Source organism: Centroberyx affinis, unplaced genomic scaffold (assembly GCF_046629955.1).
Source record: "Centroberyx affinis isolate AG114_WGS23_722 - 3 ecotype Tasmania unplaced genomic scaffold, CSIRO-AGI_Caff_v1 ptg001835l_1, whole genome shotgun sequence".
Lineage (NCBI taxonomy): Eukaryota > Metazoa > Chordata > Actinopteri > Beryciformes > Berycidae > Centroberyx > Centroberyx affinis.
In genome coordinates, this window is record NW_027280214.1 from 11,888 (window position 1) to 26,951 (window position 15,064).

Below are 15,064 nucleotides of genomic sequence, written 5' to 3' on the forward strand. Positions count from 1 at the left end.
CAAGGCTGACTGAGCCAGAGACTGTGGAGAAAATGGCCGATACGTGTGAGTGAACGACCGAACAGCTGTCCCTACCGCATTCAGTCAAGCCATCTTGTCCTCTGATTCCAGCTTCTACTGCTTAGTTTGATGATGACGATGATGTGTGATGGACCACTGATCATTTCATTGATGGAAATTCTCCCTCAACAACCTTTTTCTACATAACTAAAACAAGATGACAACTACACACCATGAAGTTCATTACCACGGGACTAAAATAATTTATCATTTTTGATTAATAAATTAATAAATTAATACATTAAATAAATAAATAACAGACATTTATTTTGCCAAATCTTTCCAGTTGTGTTTTTTTCCATTGTCCACTGTGAGTTTGCATAAAGATGTATCCATTATTTATTGAGTGGTAGTTTTTGCAGTTTACTACTTATACATTGTGATTCATACAGTTTGTCTTCAAAAGGAGAAAATTATCATGTTGTTCTTTAACAAGTTTTAGCATACTGTAGTTGTTTTGTTTGAGCGTTTTTACTCTGTGGTGTGAAAGAGCGCTCTGTAAGTGAACTCATGCATCTGTTGGAGTATGCAGCCATAAATGTCTAAGGTAGCTTCTGTAACAACTTATAGGACACGAACAGAGAGTATGAACGCGGGAGAGAGGGCAGTTTTAGTTTGGTGGTTGAGGGTAGAGGTGATCAGCAGCATGAGAGAGAAAGGGTGTGTGAAACATCACCGGAGAGACATTGGGCCGGTGTTGTGTCTGACACACAACAAACCATAGAAATGTCTGCTCTCCCTCAGATCCTTCTTCTCTCCTTCTTATCTCCATTCTGATATCCAGCACTTTGAAGTGTGCTGAGAGTTGATATGAGAGAAAAATAAAAACGGAGGCTTGTTGTCTTCCATGTGGGCGACAGGGAAGTTGGGTTAAGCTGAATAGGAACATAATAGATACTGTAGGGTTTGGGGTTTGGTACTGTCCTCAACATAATTAATTTTAGTTATATGTTCCCCAGTATAATTTTGAACAATCATGGATTTTGTGTTTTTATATAGAGCAATGGCAAAGTGACAAACTCAACATATTGCTCTGAGAAAGTGGCGAGGGAAGACAGAGGAATATTGTTCTGACTGTGCTTTGTTTTATATTGCATACATTTCCTCGAGGCTGCAGGCAGACGGAAAGGAAATGATGAAACATTACAACACACTGCTGTGGGTTTATTATCAGCTGGTTTCTATGCCCACACAGAGAAGTAAAGGACTGGGCGTTTTTTTTTATGCTACTGTCAGCATATCAAAATAACACCTGTGGCTTTTTTCCTCTCTTCCAGGCTTTTTGCAGTCCTCTCTCCTCATATCACAGCCGTTATGATACGGATTACTCATGTTACAAAATCATAAATAAATCATGACGTTTTAAAACACCAGTGCACTTAATTTAAACAGAAATACAGCCTAATAATAAGCAGTCACTCATGCAGTAGCATGAGTACCAATGTTTACTTAAATGGAAAAAGTACTTTCTTCTTCGTGTGTCCTGCCAGGTCACATAGCTGCGTAGTTTATCATGTGACTTTTTGGCTGAGACAATCCCTACTCGAATTCCCTCTTACCAGTGCCTTTGGACATTACAGCCTTAATATATTCCTAGTTAAGGGTCAGAGGCAGTATTGACCATTTCCCTTCCTCTCCACAGTGATGTTGTTTTAAACCCGGAGTTAACCAGAGATTGATCTGGAGAGTGAGCGTATTTGGGGACTGCCATCCGTCACAGGGACTGAAAGGCTTGTTTTCTCCTGGCCCCGTCACCTTTGATGAATCCCTGCTAAAGACTCCGCTGGGGAAGGCACAGCCAGCATTCGCCTTGGGTCAGAGGCAGCACTTTTTTTTTTTCTTTGCTCATTTCTTGGCAAGATACTTTTAATTGTGCCAGAACCTTTTGTACATGCGGCACATTATTTTACGTTTTTTGGATTTGCGTTTGTTTGTAGTGGGTGGGCCCGAGGAAGATTTTGTAATTGTTTTGGGAGCAATTTATTTTCTTTGCTACTATTTTCAAATGAGCTACGTAGACATCCTCCGAATGCCTGGGTGTTCCTCAGGGATACAGGACTGCCTTTGCACTCATTTTTGTCCCAGAATAGAGTGAGTCAGAGAGCACTCTGTGTGTTTTCATGACCGTAAACTACCCATCTGAATTTGGGCTTAACTTTTAGGGGGCGTTTGCAAGGTTATGGACTTTCCAACGGATGCTATCAGATGGACTCACACTGTGTGATTGTTTTTTTCACAAAGGCAGGGGTAAGGGAAGGTGGTCTAATGTAGTTTTAGCAAGATCAATCTTAAGCTCATGATATGATATGCTTCAAAATGGAAGACAAAACATTAGATAGACACAGAATAACTGAAAGTGAGGATCTTCCATAGGATTCAAAGGGTGGTAAATTTTTAGGCCCTTTTGCAGCTTCACATCGATTGAAGCTGGGCCTCGACCCATTAGCAGGCTGCTGGTGCTGCTCTAGTCAAGGCTACCAGCTAATGAAGGCAGTCCTGCATCAACAGCCTGATTGCTCACCATCCCAGCTCTCTTTACACCATAACCCTTACACCAACCACTGCAGTGTCTGGGAAGCTGCGGCGAGCTTCATATCACAAGCTATTGTAAAAAAGTGAACATTTAAATGGAACTTACATTCTTCACCAATGTCTTAGAATAGCATGCCATATGTTGTGTAATACAGACTGACAAGACGACAACAGTAATGTTTGTTAATGCCGCCTCAGCACTTCAGCCTCAGCTGATTTTATCACTTTGAGAGTGCATCATAGAGCTCGTTACTGTGGACACTCCAAATAGGTATCAACACAAGGTTAACACTTTATAGAGAAGAAGATCAGTCTGACTTCACTGTATCTTCCCCTGTATTCTTTTTGTCATCTCTTTGCCCATTTCAAGCACCCCCCCCTCCCCCCTCCTCCTTTAAGTTGAAATAGGGGTCAGTGACTTTCGCTGGAATCCTACACTGATATTCCAGATGGTGGTGACAGGCACTGGCCAACAATCCTCACTTCACAGCTTTGTAGCAGCTCTCTGGCTTTGTCCATGGTCTTGCATCTCCAATGGATGGTGGATTCTTAATGCCATCTACAAATGTGTATTTGACACAGTAGTAAATCACTTTATAGGACTGATTCACCATAATTTTATCATTATCCATCATGCTGAGGTCTAATTTCTAAAGCTGTTCAACTGACCATTAATTCAGGGTTTAAGATGTTGCACTGATTTCACAGCCAGATAACTTGAGACTTACTTATGCTTTTGCTCTTGCTCCTGTCTTCTGGAGTGAAAGAGCAACTGCATTATTTAACCTCAAGGGGGGGTAACCTACGGGGCACAGAGATGGAGGGGAAACTGGGGGAAAGTTTCTCATGAAAGCTATTTTTGTTTTTTAAAAGTTTCATCAAATGCAGTTTTGGGAAGGTTACTTCCATGATGGAATCCATTAAAGATTACGATTACCTGCTTCAAATCTGGAATACATGTAAATTGATTACTTTTTCTTACTTTAGAATTAAATTGCTTCCACAATCCCTTGATTTTGCTGTTTAACGAGCCATTTCTTCCTATCTACTGACTGTTATGTTTAGTGTCTATAATATCACAATCTAAATGACTTTCCCACCTTCAAGCATGTTTTTAATCCAAAATGTAATAACTTTTTTTCCAAGTATTTTTAATCTTATTACTTTTTTTTTTTTTACAGTAATGGCAACAGAATAAAGGCAAAATTTTTGTAATCAGATTACTATAGCGTGTGAATGTAGCGTGGCTTTTTTTTCCAGTACATCATCGCATTGTTGCATATTGTCACTGTTAAAGCTTTTAAGGGCGGAGGAACCCGACTCCTGATATGACAAATAATATAATACAAAAAGATCCACAGCAGCTGTCCTGAATTTATAGGCATATTCCATGTTTCTGCATTCCTCTGCAGCTCCACATTGAGTTAAGCTTGAGTTAAGGTCACCACCTCCATCTCCTCAGCACTCACACACGCACACACACACACACACACACGCACACACACACTCACACACACACACACACACACACACACTTCAACTCCCCCTCTCCTCTGCTAATAAATAATTATCCTTTTGTGTGATATGGCATTCCTCCAAGGCCATGCAGTTTGTGTCAGTTGCTCTTAGCATAACAGTATTATTTCCAAAATGGGACAATTCTCAAAACATTTTCTGCAAGTTTTACCATTTTTGCTATTTTCATACGGACTTTTTAGCAATGCATTTATTCATTTTGATTAGTATTAACAAAAAAAGATTACTTTTAACATTTGGTTTTTTTTTAACGTGTCAGTGAAATGGAAAACTTTCATCCAATATATTAAGTGAATAAAAACAGTCCTATGTCCACCTTTTTATATTTATTACCATTACGGCCTCTCTACGATTAAAATCATAAATGTCGATGCCATTAGGCCTACATATTTTGTTGGCTCTTCCATTTGTCAAGTTTTTTTGAAAGTAGGATATATCTCAGAAAAGTGATGAGTCAGAAGAGTTAGGAATGTTGATGAACGGAGTCCAAACAGCCCACTCAGCGTTGAGAGACCTTGGTTAACATTGTATAAATACTAAAACAACTCATTTTGGTGTTTTTTGAATATGTTTTTTTATCTTTTGGTCGGCTTTGAATATGAGTGACTGTATAATTTACAATTTTTACTAATTCTGAGTGTTTTAATACCCATATAAATTTTGTCTGAACGCACATTGGAAATGGAAAAAAAGCTTTTTCCAACTCTCAGCACCATAAAATACAGTTTATTATAACGTTATAATGTTTGCAAACATAACAAACACAAACATAAACTTTTACAGCCTGAGAACACTAACTAACTGTTTCATACCATAAGCCTTTGTCTCAGGAACTCGGTCAATCAATTTGAGGGAAATGAAAGAAAATTCACACACACACACACACACACACACACACACACACTCACGCGCAATATGAGCAACACATGAACTTGAACCAAACATAAAAACACCCGCTCATGCAAATGCAACATTAGTCAGAATCTACTCAGAAGTGCAGTCTGCTGGGGAAAAGCAAGGGAGTCATCCTCCTCTCGGCCGCCCTCGCTCCTCCCCCTGCCCAATGAGTTACGCAGTATTTGAGCCTTCAGGAGAGTAAGGAAAGCCAGACATTAGAGAGACAGAGGGACAAGGCACTGTTACCCTCACACACTCCCACTCCAAACCCACTGCAGACTCTAGATGTCCAGTGAGCTTGAGAGTTGGCGTTCCAGATTTTGGCCACCTGATTTAACCGCTGCCATCATCACCTCTCTGAATGCTCCACAGACAGTTGTAGAGGAGGGAAAGATGGCTCCGTAGTTTACTGATGACCACTGGTTCCTGTGGAGGAGTGTGACGAGAACGCACCTGGTTTTTATCTTTCTGTTTATTTTAATTTCTGCCGTGCTTATTGTTTCTTCAATTAGTGTCTTACCAGTTTCTAGGAGTTTATGACTATATGAATTGTAAACCCTCCCGACGGCATCTTCTATTGGGATATCATCTCCGTTTCCGTGGACCATCTCTACCTGTCCAATGCTGACTGAGCCGTGTGCAGCCATGGGCTCTATGGGGTCGGATGTTCGAGATCTGACCCTCTTGCCTCCGGGGCCTCCTGTGCCGTCTTTACCGGGAGGCGGCGGTGGCTGTGGCATGTCTGTCGGTGGCGGCCAGTGGACCCAACTCCTGGACCTCCACCCCGGCTCCCCCTACGGCTCCCTGCCCTCCCACCACTCCCTCATCAAGCAGGAGCCGGGATGGGGCACCCCGGACCCCCTGGAGGACCCTCACTGCGGCCTGGGGGCCTTCACGGTGCACTTCTCCGGGCAGTTCACAGGCACGGGCCCCTGTCGGGTCGGGACGTTCGGGGAGCCGACTGCAGGCCAGCCCAGGGTGTTTCCTAATGGAGGCTACCTGCCCAGCTGTGTGGACAATCCACCAGCACCCAGGAACCAGGGTAAGCATGCTGCTGCTCCTCTGTCCCGCCGCGCTCACTTCGTCTGTCTTCTCTTGGCTTCTCATCAGCAGAATACATGATAAATACAATGACATATGAGTATCAATCATAGCCAGGATTGTACGTTTTGACACAGCTATCTATAAAATCCATAGCCTTTTTCTAAATTTCTGTGGTTTGCCTGTGTATGTGTTGTATCCATGTGTGTATATAGTGTGTTATTGGGTGTAACTCTGTGTTTAGGGTTTGTCAACAGTGTTGTGTCTGAGGAGGGTGTTATGTGCTGTTCTGGGTCATTCTGTCCTATGTCAGGAAAAGGCCTGACAGCTTTCCATCCACTGGTACCACTCTGACCTCAAACAGCTCTTTTCCACTGGTGTGTCCAATAGTTTTCAACTGAAATGAAAGTCAGTGGGGAAATATCTAGTTGTGTTAGAAAAGTATGTTATTTCAATCAGTGGCAAAAATATAAACTTGTATTATATCAGTATAAATTGATTATAAATAATGGCTGAGGTTAAACTGATAATTTAGAATGTGATATGATCACCAAATTTTTAATTATATTAATTCACAAGATTACATCCCTTATATCGCATTTCCATTTCTCAAATGCAGTACCAGTAACCCAAAATAGGCTATTTCATTTTCGAAGAGTAACTCCAGTACAGTTATCTAACTTGCAAGTAGTTTTGCAGGTTTAATATCCAACTTTACTACTTTATGATGCTGAAATTAGATTTTCTGTTGTTAAAAATGTATTTAGAAAACTGAACAAACGATAAACCTAGAAACAGGCAAATCACGATTCAATGTACAATAGCGTGTAGCAATGTGAGGACAAAGTGGATATTCTATATATTTTTTCTCTTCATATACTATTTATACAAATTCCCTTAATTTATAAACTGTAGTAATTTTCAGTTTGGTGCCAAGCCATTGCAGACATTCAACAATAATTACTTTTCCCTACACATATTCAGGTTACTGACAGTGTAGTTGGAATACTGAAGTTAATAGGATTATTCTTGATGAATTTAAATTTGAGCTAGTGAACCCAATTATATATTGTCAGCTTGCTTAAATGACCTGTTGGCTGGGACAGTCAAGGTTGTGGTAGCCATTCAGGCCGTGGGAAGAACCTTATGTTGCCCGGTGATTTAAATTTGTCAAGGACGTGAACCACAGAAAACGAAAGTACACAATGTTTAATTGTGAATAAATGACCCTGAAGTTCTGATTTTATTATTATTATGGCAAATATGAATGTTCATGTATTGAGTTGTACACACTTTTGAAAAAAAAAAATGTTCATTTGTATGTGGCCCTTAACCTGAATCGCTATGTTGAGCACAAAAACAGCTCTCTTCAGCAAAAAGAAGAAAAAAGAAAGAAAAAAATCCTTTATCAATGTCAAGATCTTTATTCAAAGAGTTTCTTGAATCCCCGAGACAAAAACTGGGAATGAACTGTTTGCTGGCCTCACAGAAACACCTACTTTTTCTTTACAAACTGTTGCTGAAGTGATGAGATGTGAATCATGAGTCTGTTTTATTGCTCCCATTAGTATTTTTGGGGGATTTTATTTTATCCAAGTAGGGTCTAGTTTTGACCCCACAGAACAAGCCAGATGAGTTTAGCAGTTATAAATCTTAATTCAAACTTAATTTCTCCATTTCCTGTGCACTGTTGTTATTGATATGACTTTTCTATACACAAGAGGAAAAAATGGAAAAATTCCTGTAAACAACGCTTGAGCCGGTTGTCTGTTGGGGTTCATTCCTCAGAGCCTTAAGCCTGCATGTGACTGGTGATGTGAGTTTCAGTGGCAGTTTGCAGGCAGCCTTGTTTACTCAGTGGAAAGTCGTTTTTGATGAAGTGGTAAAATGCTCAGCGTGCTGCTCTGACAGGCAACAGGGATTTAAGTAAGAGTAGATGAGTCAGTTTTCTCAAGAACTTTCCAACATCCCATTTCACTCTTGCCTGACTGAGGCTATAGTGGCCTGTGTGTGTGTGTGTGTGTGTGTGTGTGTGTGTGTGTGTGTGTAGGTACAATAAAAGGCATCTGGTGGCGTGTATGGGTGTGTGTCTTTGGGTGTGGATATGTATGGGTGTGTGTATGTGCGTAGATGTTAATCATGGGTTACTTTCAAAATATGATCAATCAATCCATTTCAAATAACTACTAACATTACTCATATTCCGCTTAAAATTTCTATATAACCTCAGTCTAATCACTGTGTTTATTTCACTAACTTCATTTTATTACACACATAATTACAATAATAGCAACTTTTTGTAATGTGATAACTTCTAATCTCGTTACATGACATGTAATTCGTTAATTTTCAACACTGTTTTCTTATTGAGCGCACATTCTACAGTAGCTCATCTCAATCTGTCTGTGGTGTGTTTGCCAAATTTCTTTTTCCACCTGCCATAAATATTGCAACCACAAGGCCAAAGAAAGAAGGGGGAAAAAAAGAATATGTTACAGGGAAAGAGGATTTAGTGGTTTGATGAACGGCTCTCTGTAGTAACCCTGCCAGGGACTAAGAGATACTACCAGGGGTTTCAGATAACTGACCAGATACTGGAGACTTTACCGTCCAGTCGTTTGTAAAATGGTGAACTAATGACTAGACCAGGCGAATAAGATCATGGTAATATTAACCTGCTGCTCTCTTTGTTTCCTCTCAGGTTACGGGGCGGTGGGCCTGGACAGTGCCCCCAGCTATGGCCACACTCCCTCTCACCACACCCCTCAGCTCTCCAGCCTGTCCTTCAAACACGAGGACACGCTGTCACCGCAGAGCAACATGGGTAACTATCCGCATCCTGACATGTTTTCACTAAATTGACTCACAGACTGGAACACTGTCAAGTCGCAGCAAGGTTATGTAAGTAACCCATCATTTTTCATATCACAACAAAATTGCTATTATCCATTTTCTTCTGCCTCGCTCCATCTCTGCACACGCATACATAAACGCAGGCATACATAAACACACACTCTCTCTCTCCCGTTCTCTCGCTCTCTAAGCATATGGTTAATGGCTCTGGAAATGATAACTTGAGGAAACAGCTTTATGTGAGTCTGTTGGAATGTCAAAAACTGTCTGGGGACCAATATACTACATGAACCTGAAAAGGACCACTGTTTCTGATTGTTCCATTCACTCTTTGAAAAGTTTAGTTGTGTGTCTGCACAGTAGTGCACACATGCATGTGCACAGTCTGTGGCGAGTGCACGTAGGTCCGCTCATATCTTTAAAATGAATTTCTTATCACCTCTGAAAGGGGGTACATGTTACAGCTGAAAGCATATTTGAGTGTGTTTTTGTGTGTGTCCTTGAGAAAGTGTGTATGAAATATGAAAAAAAAAGATTATTAGGTTCATTCTTTGCCAGCTTTTCAGCCTAACACTGCCAGATTGTAAGTCACTGTGAGAGAAGGGAACTTGGCCATTTGAAACATTATTTCAGGAGCGCTGACAACTGGCAACTGTCTGAATCTGTTTGTTTGGTTGTGTTCAGTTGACCAGCAGTACCCGGCCCCACCTCCCATGTTTGGTTGCCACAATCCCACAGAATCCTGTCCGAGCAGCCAAGCTCTGCTGTTGAGGAACTACAACAGGTACAAGTATTTTGTTATTATTGTTGCGGTATATTATCCCCGCTACCTCGCATCCCCTTTCTATGCAATTCCATTCTGCCCATAAGTTTTCAGTCATCTCGCCGATCAATCACCGCAAGATTCTTTCCACTAAACACCACATGCAACTTATTCTCTTGCTGCTCTGTTGGTTATTTTTAGAGAGGTGTGAACTCTCTCTGATCCTAAGTTAAGCCCTGTGTCTGGCTCTGCACCGTCTGGATCGTGAAGCCCAATTTGTTCTGAGGTTAAGTGCTGCCCACTGGTGCTCAGCAGGCCAAAACAAACACTGGGTGATCTACTGCTGATCGGTCTGAGTCCACCCCGAGGAAAAATGAGGAGAAAAGTAAAAGAGACAAGTGGAGTGAAAGTGAGAGGTGGGGGGTGGGGGGGGGAGTGGTAGTTAAAAATGCAAACGTAGGAAGACTGGCCAAGGCTGGGAAACTACACAGTTTAATCTTTGAATATGTTTTTAAACTTGTTTTGCTTTTGATGCAAAACATCTCATAGGGAAAATTAAGACTAAATTCTTTGAATGCCGCCCCACTTTGTTGTTGGAGCAGGGGAACATGTGGAACCCAAATACCGGAACAGCAGTTGATAAGAGCTATTAGAGCTCATGGCGTTAACTGGAAACCCTCAAACAAACACAGACACACACACACACACACACACACACACACACACAGAGTGTATGTTCGATGTCAGTGAGTCTTTCCATAGTTTACCATAGTTCAGAGCAGATTAGCGAGTCATCACCATCCTTCCCCTCAAGGACTTCTCCAGGAATGCCTTCCAAAATTCCCCTGGAACTGTTTTCCTGCCTATAACGATACTGAGGACGGAGTGATGTCATGCACTGGTCCATGGTGTGCTAGGCACGGATGCACTCACCCCTGCAGAGTGTACTATCACATCTCCCAAGAGCGTGTGTGTGTGTGTGTGTGCACTAGTGTGATCTGCCAAGGTAAAGAATGGCTCACAGCCCATGTTTTTTTAATAAAGCCAGTGAGGAGTGTGGTGGGTGGACAGGATGTGTTAATAACCCAACCATTTGGATTTCCCCTAGATGAGATGTCTTCACTATCTGTACAAGGAGAGCGGAAGGGGAGAGAGACAGGGAGGGGACACAGAAACATAGATGGGGACATTTCCCAATTTCACTAGTTGCCCCATTCCAAAAAACACATATACTCACGTCCTATCCTTTTTATTTGTTAAAGGATTGACGTATGTCGTTAACACATAAGGGAAACAGGCCGCTTTGCAATTTTCACAATCCTGGTGCATAGAGTAAAACAGCTAAAATACGGTATTGCACCAGCTTTAATGCTAATGACTGTGCTGTGTGTTTCATTCAGTGACAACCTGTACCAAATGGCGTCTCAGCTGGAGTGTGTAGCGTGGAACCCAGTGAACCCCCTGGCACCTTCCATGAAGAGGTGGGTTCCTTTCACCGAACGCAACATATTAGCCTTGACCACAGTTTGGGGGTGCAGCAGAGGAGGAAGAGGAGGATTTGACTAGCTGGCTGCTGGCCTACTGCCTAGGGAAATCAGGAGGGGGAGAAGAGCACAATAGTGTGTGTGTGTGTGTGTGTGTGTGTGTGTGTGTGTGGGGGGGGGGGGTGGGTGTGGGTGTGCACGCTAGAGAGAGATACCTTTGTCTCATTTCTCTCAAGTTGACTGACTGAGCTCCTGAGTTGCTCTGTCTGTCACTGTCCAAATTTTCAATGTTGGTGTTTCAATTAATTGATCAGATACTGGAGACTTTGCCGTCTTCAGAATGTTACAATAACTTCCAAAATGGTAAACTAATGAATAGACCGGGCAAAGAAGATAATTCTGTTTCAATGACTCCACAGCAGCCATGGAACAGGCTATGAGAGCGACCCCACAGCTTCCCCTGTGGTCCTCAGCTGCAGCGCCCAGTACCACATACACACACATGGTGTCTTCAGAGGACTTCAGGTCAGTCACATATACACAAGCGCACACATACACACTGTACATACTTACATGAATACAGAAAGTGACCTAATGCTTTATTCTCAGCCGTCAACCTTTCCTTTGTCTCTTTTTCAAAGGATGTCCGACGGGTGCCTGGCATCGGTCCCCCTGTGGTGAGGTCATCAGAGGCCAATGAGAAGCGTCCATTTGTGTGCCCCTATCCTGGCTGCAGTAAGAGATACTTCAAGCTGTCCCATCTGCAGATGCATGGCCGCAAACACACAGGTGAGATGGCTTTTCCAGCTCAGACCACAATCTGCTTTTCATTATGAATAAAAATTATGAATTAAAATAGAGTGTAAAAATTAAGAATGAAAAACACAAAATAGAAATGGAGGATAAAGAAGTGTGCTTGTGACCTGAAGTTTGAAACCCAGATCAACTACTGCTGAGCTGCCCCTGAGCAAGGCACTTAACATCTAATTGCTCAGTCAACTTTCCCTGGATAAATGTCAATTTAAAAACATCAATAACGACAAGCTAAAACAGCAATGATAAGAGGAGAAAGTAGCCTAAAATTGACATGGTGATGGTGCTGTAGGAGAGGAGAGAAACTAAGCAGGGGGAAGATATTGGTGATGTGGATGGTAAAGATACTCATGATATCTTGACATTGATGATATTTATCTATGATGATGATGATCATGACGGTGAATGTTTTTTTTTTTTTTTTTTTACAGGAGAGAAGCCTTACCAGTGTGATTTCACAGACTGTGGCCGCAGATTCTCTCGCTCAGACCAGTTAAAGAGACACCAGCGCAGACACACAGGTACACTGGTATCAAGCTACTGTATAGGTTCCATCTCTCACTTGCCTCTTTATTTACCCCCCTTTCTACTCTCTTGTTCAGTGTGTCATTTTCAGCACACATGGCACCTGGTTCACATAATTGAGTTAATTTTCAACATATGTGGTGTCATTATGTGTTGCTGTTAACATATGTGAGCCAACATGGAAAACAGGCACATTGTGGGATACAGTTTTTTTTGTTTTTTTGATTCAGAGCTTTAAAATGGTACATTACATAATCAGGGTCAAATAATTATTTTGTTGGAATTATAAACTATTTGAATAAAAAAAACATGCATTTTAGTCAAACTTTGTCTGAGTTAAATTAGTCTGAATGTGTGTTGTCCCAGACAAGAGACAAGGATGTGTTGCAAATGATATATGCTTTTAAAGAGTGTAATATGTTGAGCTCACCGTCTCCAACAATACCTGCACCATCTAATTGTATGTTTAAACTTCTGACCCTTACCCCACCCTCCTCTCACTCCCCACCTCTGTCTCTGCCACCACTGCAACCACGGCCATCTGTGTGTAGGAGTGAAGCCCTTTCAGTGCGAGACGTGTCAGAGAAAGTTTTCACGGTCAGACCATCTTAAGACACACACTCGGACTCATACAGGTAAAACAAGTGCGTATACCTTTATTTTCTACTTCTCCATTCTTCTCCCAGTGATTATCGCTCTTGACTGAATTGCTTTGATATTTTTTCAAGACGGTTATTGTGACGTTGATTCACACACACCAGAACAGCTTCCAAAGGTTCGATTCACTCTAAAGCAATGATTTTCGTTTCTTTTCCCTTGTTTTTCCATGTTTGTCCCCTTCTCCCCTCCTTGTCAGGTGAGAAGCCCTTTACCTGCCGCTGGTCCAACTGTCAGAAGAAGTTTGCCCGCTCTGACGAGCTGGTGCGCCACCACAGCATGCACCAGAGGAACCTGACCAAGCTGCAGTCTGCCATCTGAGCAGGAGGAGGAGGAGGACAAGGAGGAAGGTGACAGTTTGGTGTGCCAGCCAATAGAGAAAGACGCTGGAGCCTGGTCAGTGGTTCTGGTCCCACGCCAGACTTGCCGAGGTGGTGAGCGCAGCTGACGTCCCCCTCAGCCAGACGACAGCAGGAAAACACATTCACTGGTGATCCACAAGATCTTCAAGATCCAGCTCACTAGCACTCATTGTTCTGGTTATTTCACATTAAAATTAAGACTGTAAGAGGTTTTTTTTTTTCCTTATGTACATTACCACAGTCATTCTGAGCCAAGATGAAGAATAGAATATGTGAGATGAGAAATTTGTTGATACACTATTTTGAATATTTTAATACACTTGCACTGGCTTCTTGGTTTTTTTTTTATTGTTAAAATTGTGTCACTATGAAAATGTGCTGGAGCATGTAAACTGGATTTAGGAAATGGACAGTGGTGTCACTTTTTGTCCAATAAGTGAAACACAGAGAATTATCGCTTGGGGGGGAATGTGAAATTCTTTATATTCTTACAGTATACATAATATTCACCTTATTGCTTTGTATATATGTGTATTTTCTCGCCTTTTTAGACATTACTTTTGTATTTTGTATGTTTTTGTACATTTATAAAACGTTGATCCACGCAATTGTCAAGGGTAAGAGTAATGTGGAATTGATGGATGTGTGTTTGTGTGTGTGTGTGTGTTTGAGAGAGAGAGATAGAGAGAGAGAGAGAGAGAGAGAGTAGAGGTGTTGGTGTTATCCAGGTTAAGAGGCCACCTATGGGAGAGGGGTCAGACAGTAAAACAGCACCCCTCTGTGACTCTGACAGGGTGCAGGTCTCACCCTCCTAAATCTCCGACACACATCTTCATAACTAGGAACATCTGGAGCCCAATAAATCTCATTAGAAAAGACACATACCTCAGTGTCAGCTGGCTGTACTTCACTGACTGCTGACTGCCCCCTCTGCACAGGCTGGGCCCCTAACACACACACAGACACACACACACACATACACACACACATTTTTAAATATATTTGAGTGAGTCCACATTATAAATAACAGCATGTTACATCCTCACGCCACATGATGGCAGTATCAGCCTTTTCAGTGGGGAAATTGGGGCTTGTACAACATGAGGACTTGAGCTGTATATGCTCATACATTGGCCAGTGCTGGAGTCGTAGTGACCCACAACGCATGTTTATTTTTTTACACTTCATAATTGTCGTCAGATAGTCCTCTCCCACTTCATTCTTGCCCTTAGTGGTACTGAGCAGCCATAATAAACATGTAAATATCAAAGTAAGTGGGGAAACAGGAAGGTTGCTGCTGTGTATGCCCTGGTCCATCAAATATACATGATGTGGATGGAGTTGTGTGTCAGATGGTGTGCAAGTCTATAAGAGCTGGAGTGATTCAGCCACAGCAGGTATGTTAATAAAATATGACTCAACGTTGGCTTAGAGAGCTGTTGCATAGCTTGGTAGGCTAATGATGTCATATATCTAGAAAAGCAATCTAAACACGCACGCACAACTATGGTATATTTAGCTATTGGCTATATGCTCAAACA

General features: G+C 41.8%; 1 protein-coding gene across 10 annotated transcripts; it reads left to right on the top strand.

The window, feature by feature from the left end:
• Nucleotides 1–5,646: 5,646 nt before the first annotated feature.
• On the top strand, nucleotides 5,647–13,482 carry LOC139652606 (Wilms tumor protein homolog). 10 transcript variants are annotated; one of them, XM_071529719.1, is made up of 9 exons: nucleotides 5,647–6,071; nucleotides 8,793–8,890; nucleotides 9,604–9,703; nucleotides 11,083–11,163; nucleotides 11,589–11,691; nucleotides 11,808–11,955; nucleotides 12,411–12,500; nucleotides 13,056–13,148; nucleotides 13,361–13,482. In XM_071529719.1, exons 1-9 carry the CDS (start codon nucleotides 5,647–5,649, stop codon nucleotides 13,480–13,482), a joined length of 1,260 nt encoding a protein of 419 aa, XP_071385820.1. The 10 variants fall into 10 exon arrangements, with proteins under 10 accessions (XP_071385820.1, XP_071385817.1, XP_071385818.1 ...); XM_071529716.1 differs by having other exon boundaries at nucleotides 5,647–6,067; nucleotides 8,768–8,890; nucleotides 11,586–11,691; XM_071529717.1 differs by having other exon boundaries at nucleotides 5,647–6,067; nucleotides 8,768–8,890.
• The last annotated feature ends 1,582 nt before the right edge of the window (nucleotides 13,483–15,064 follow it).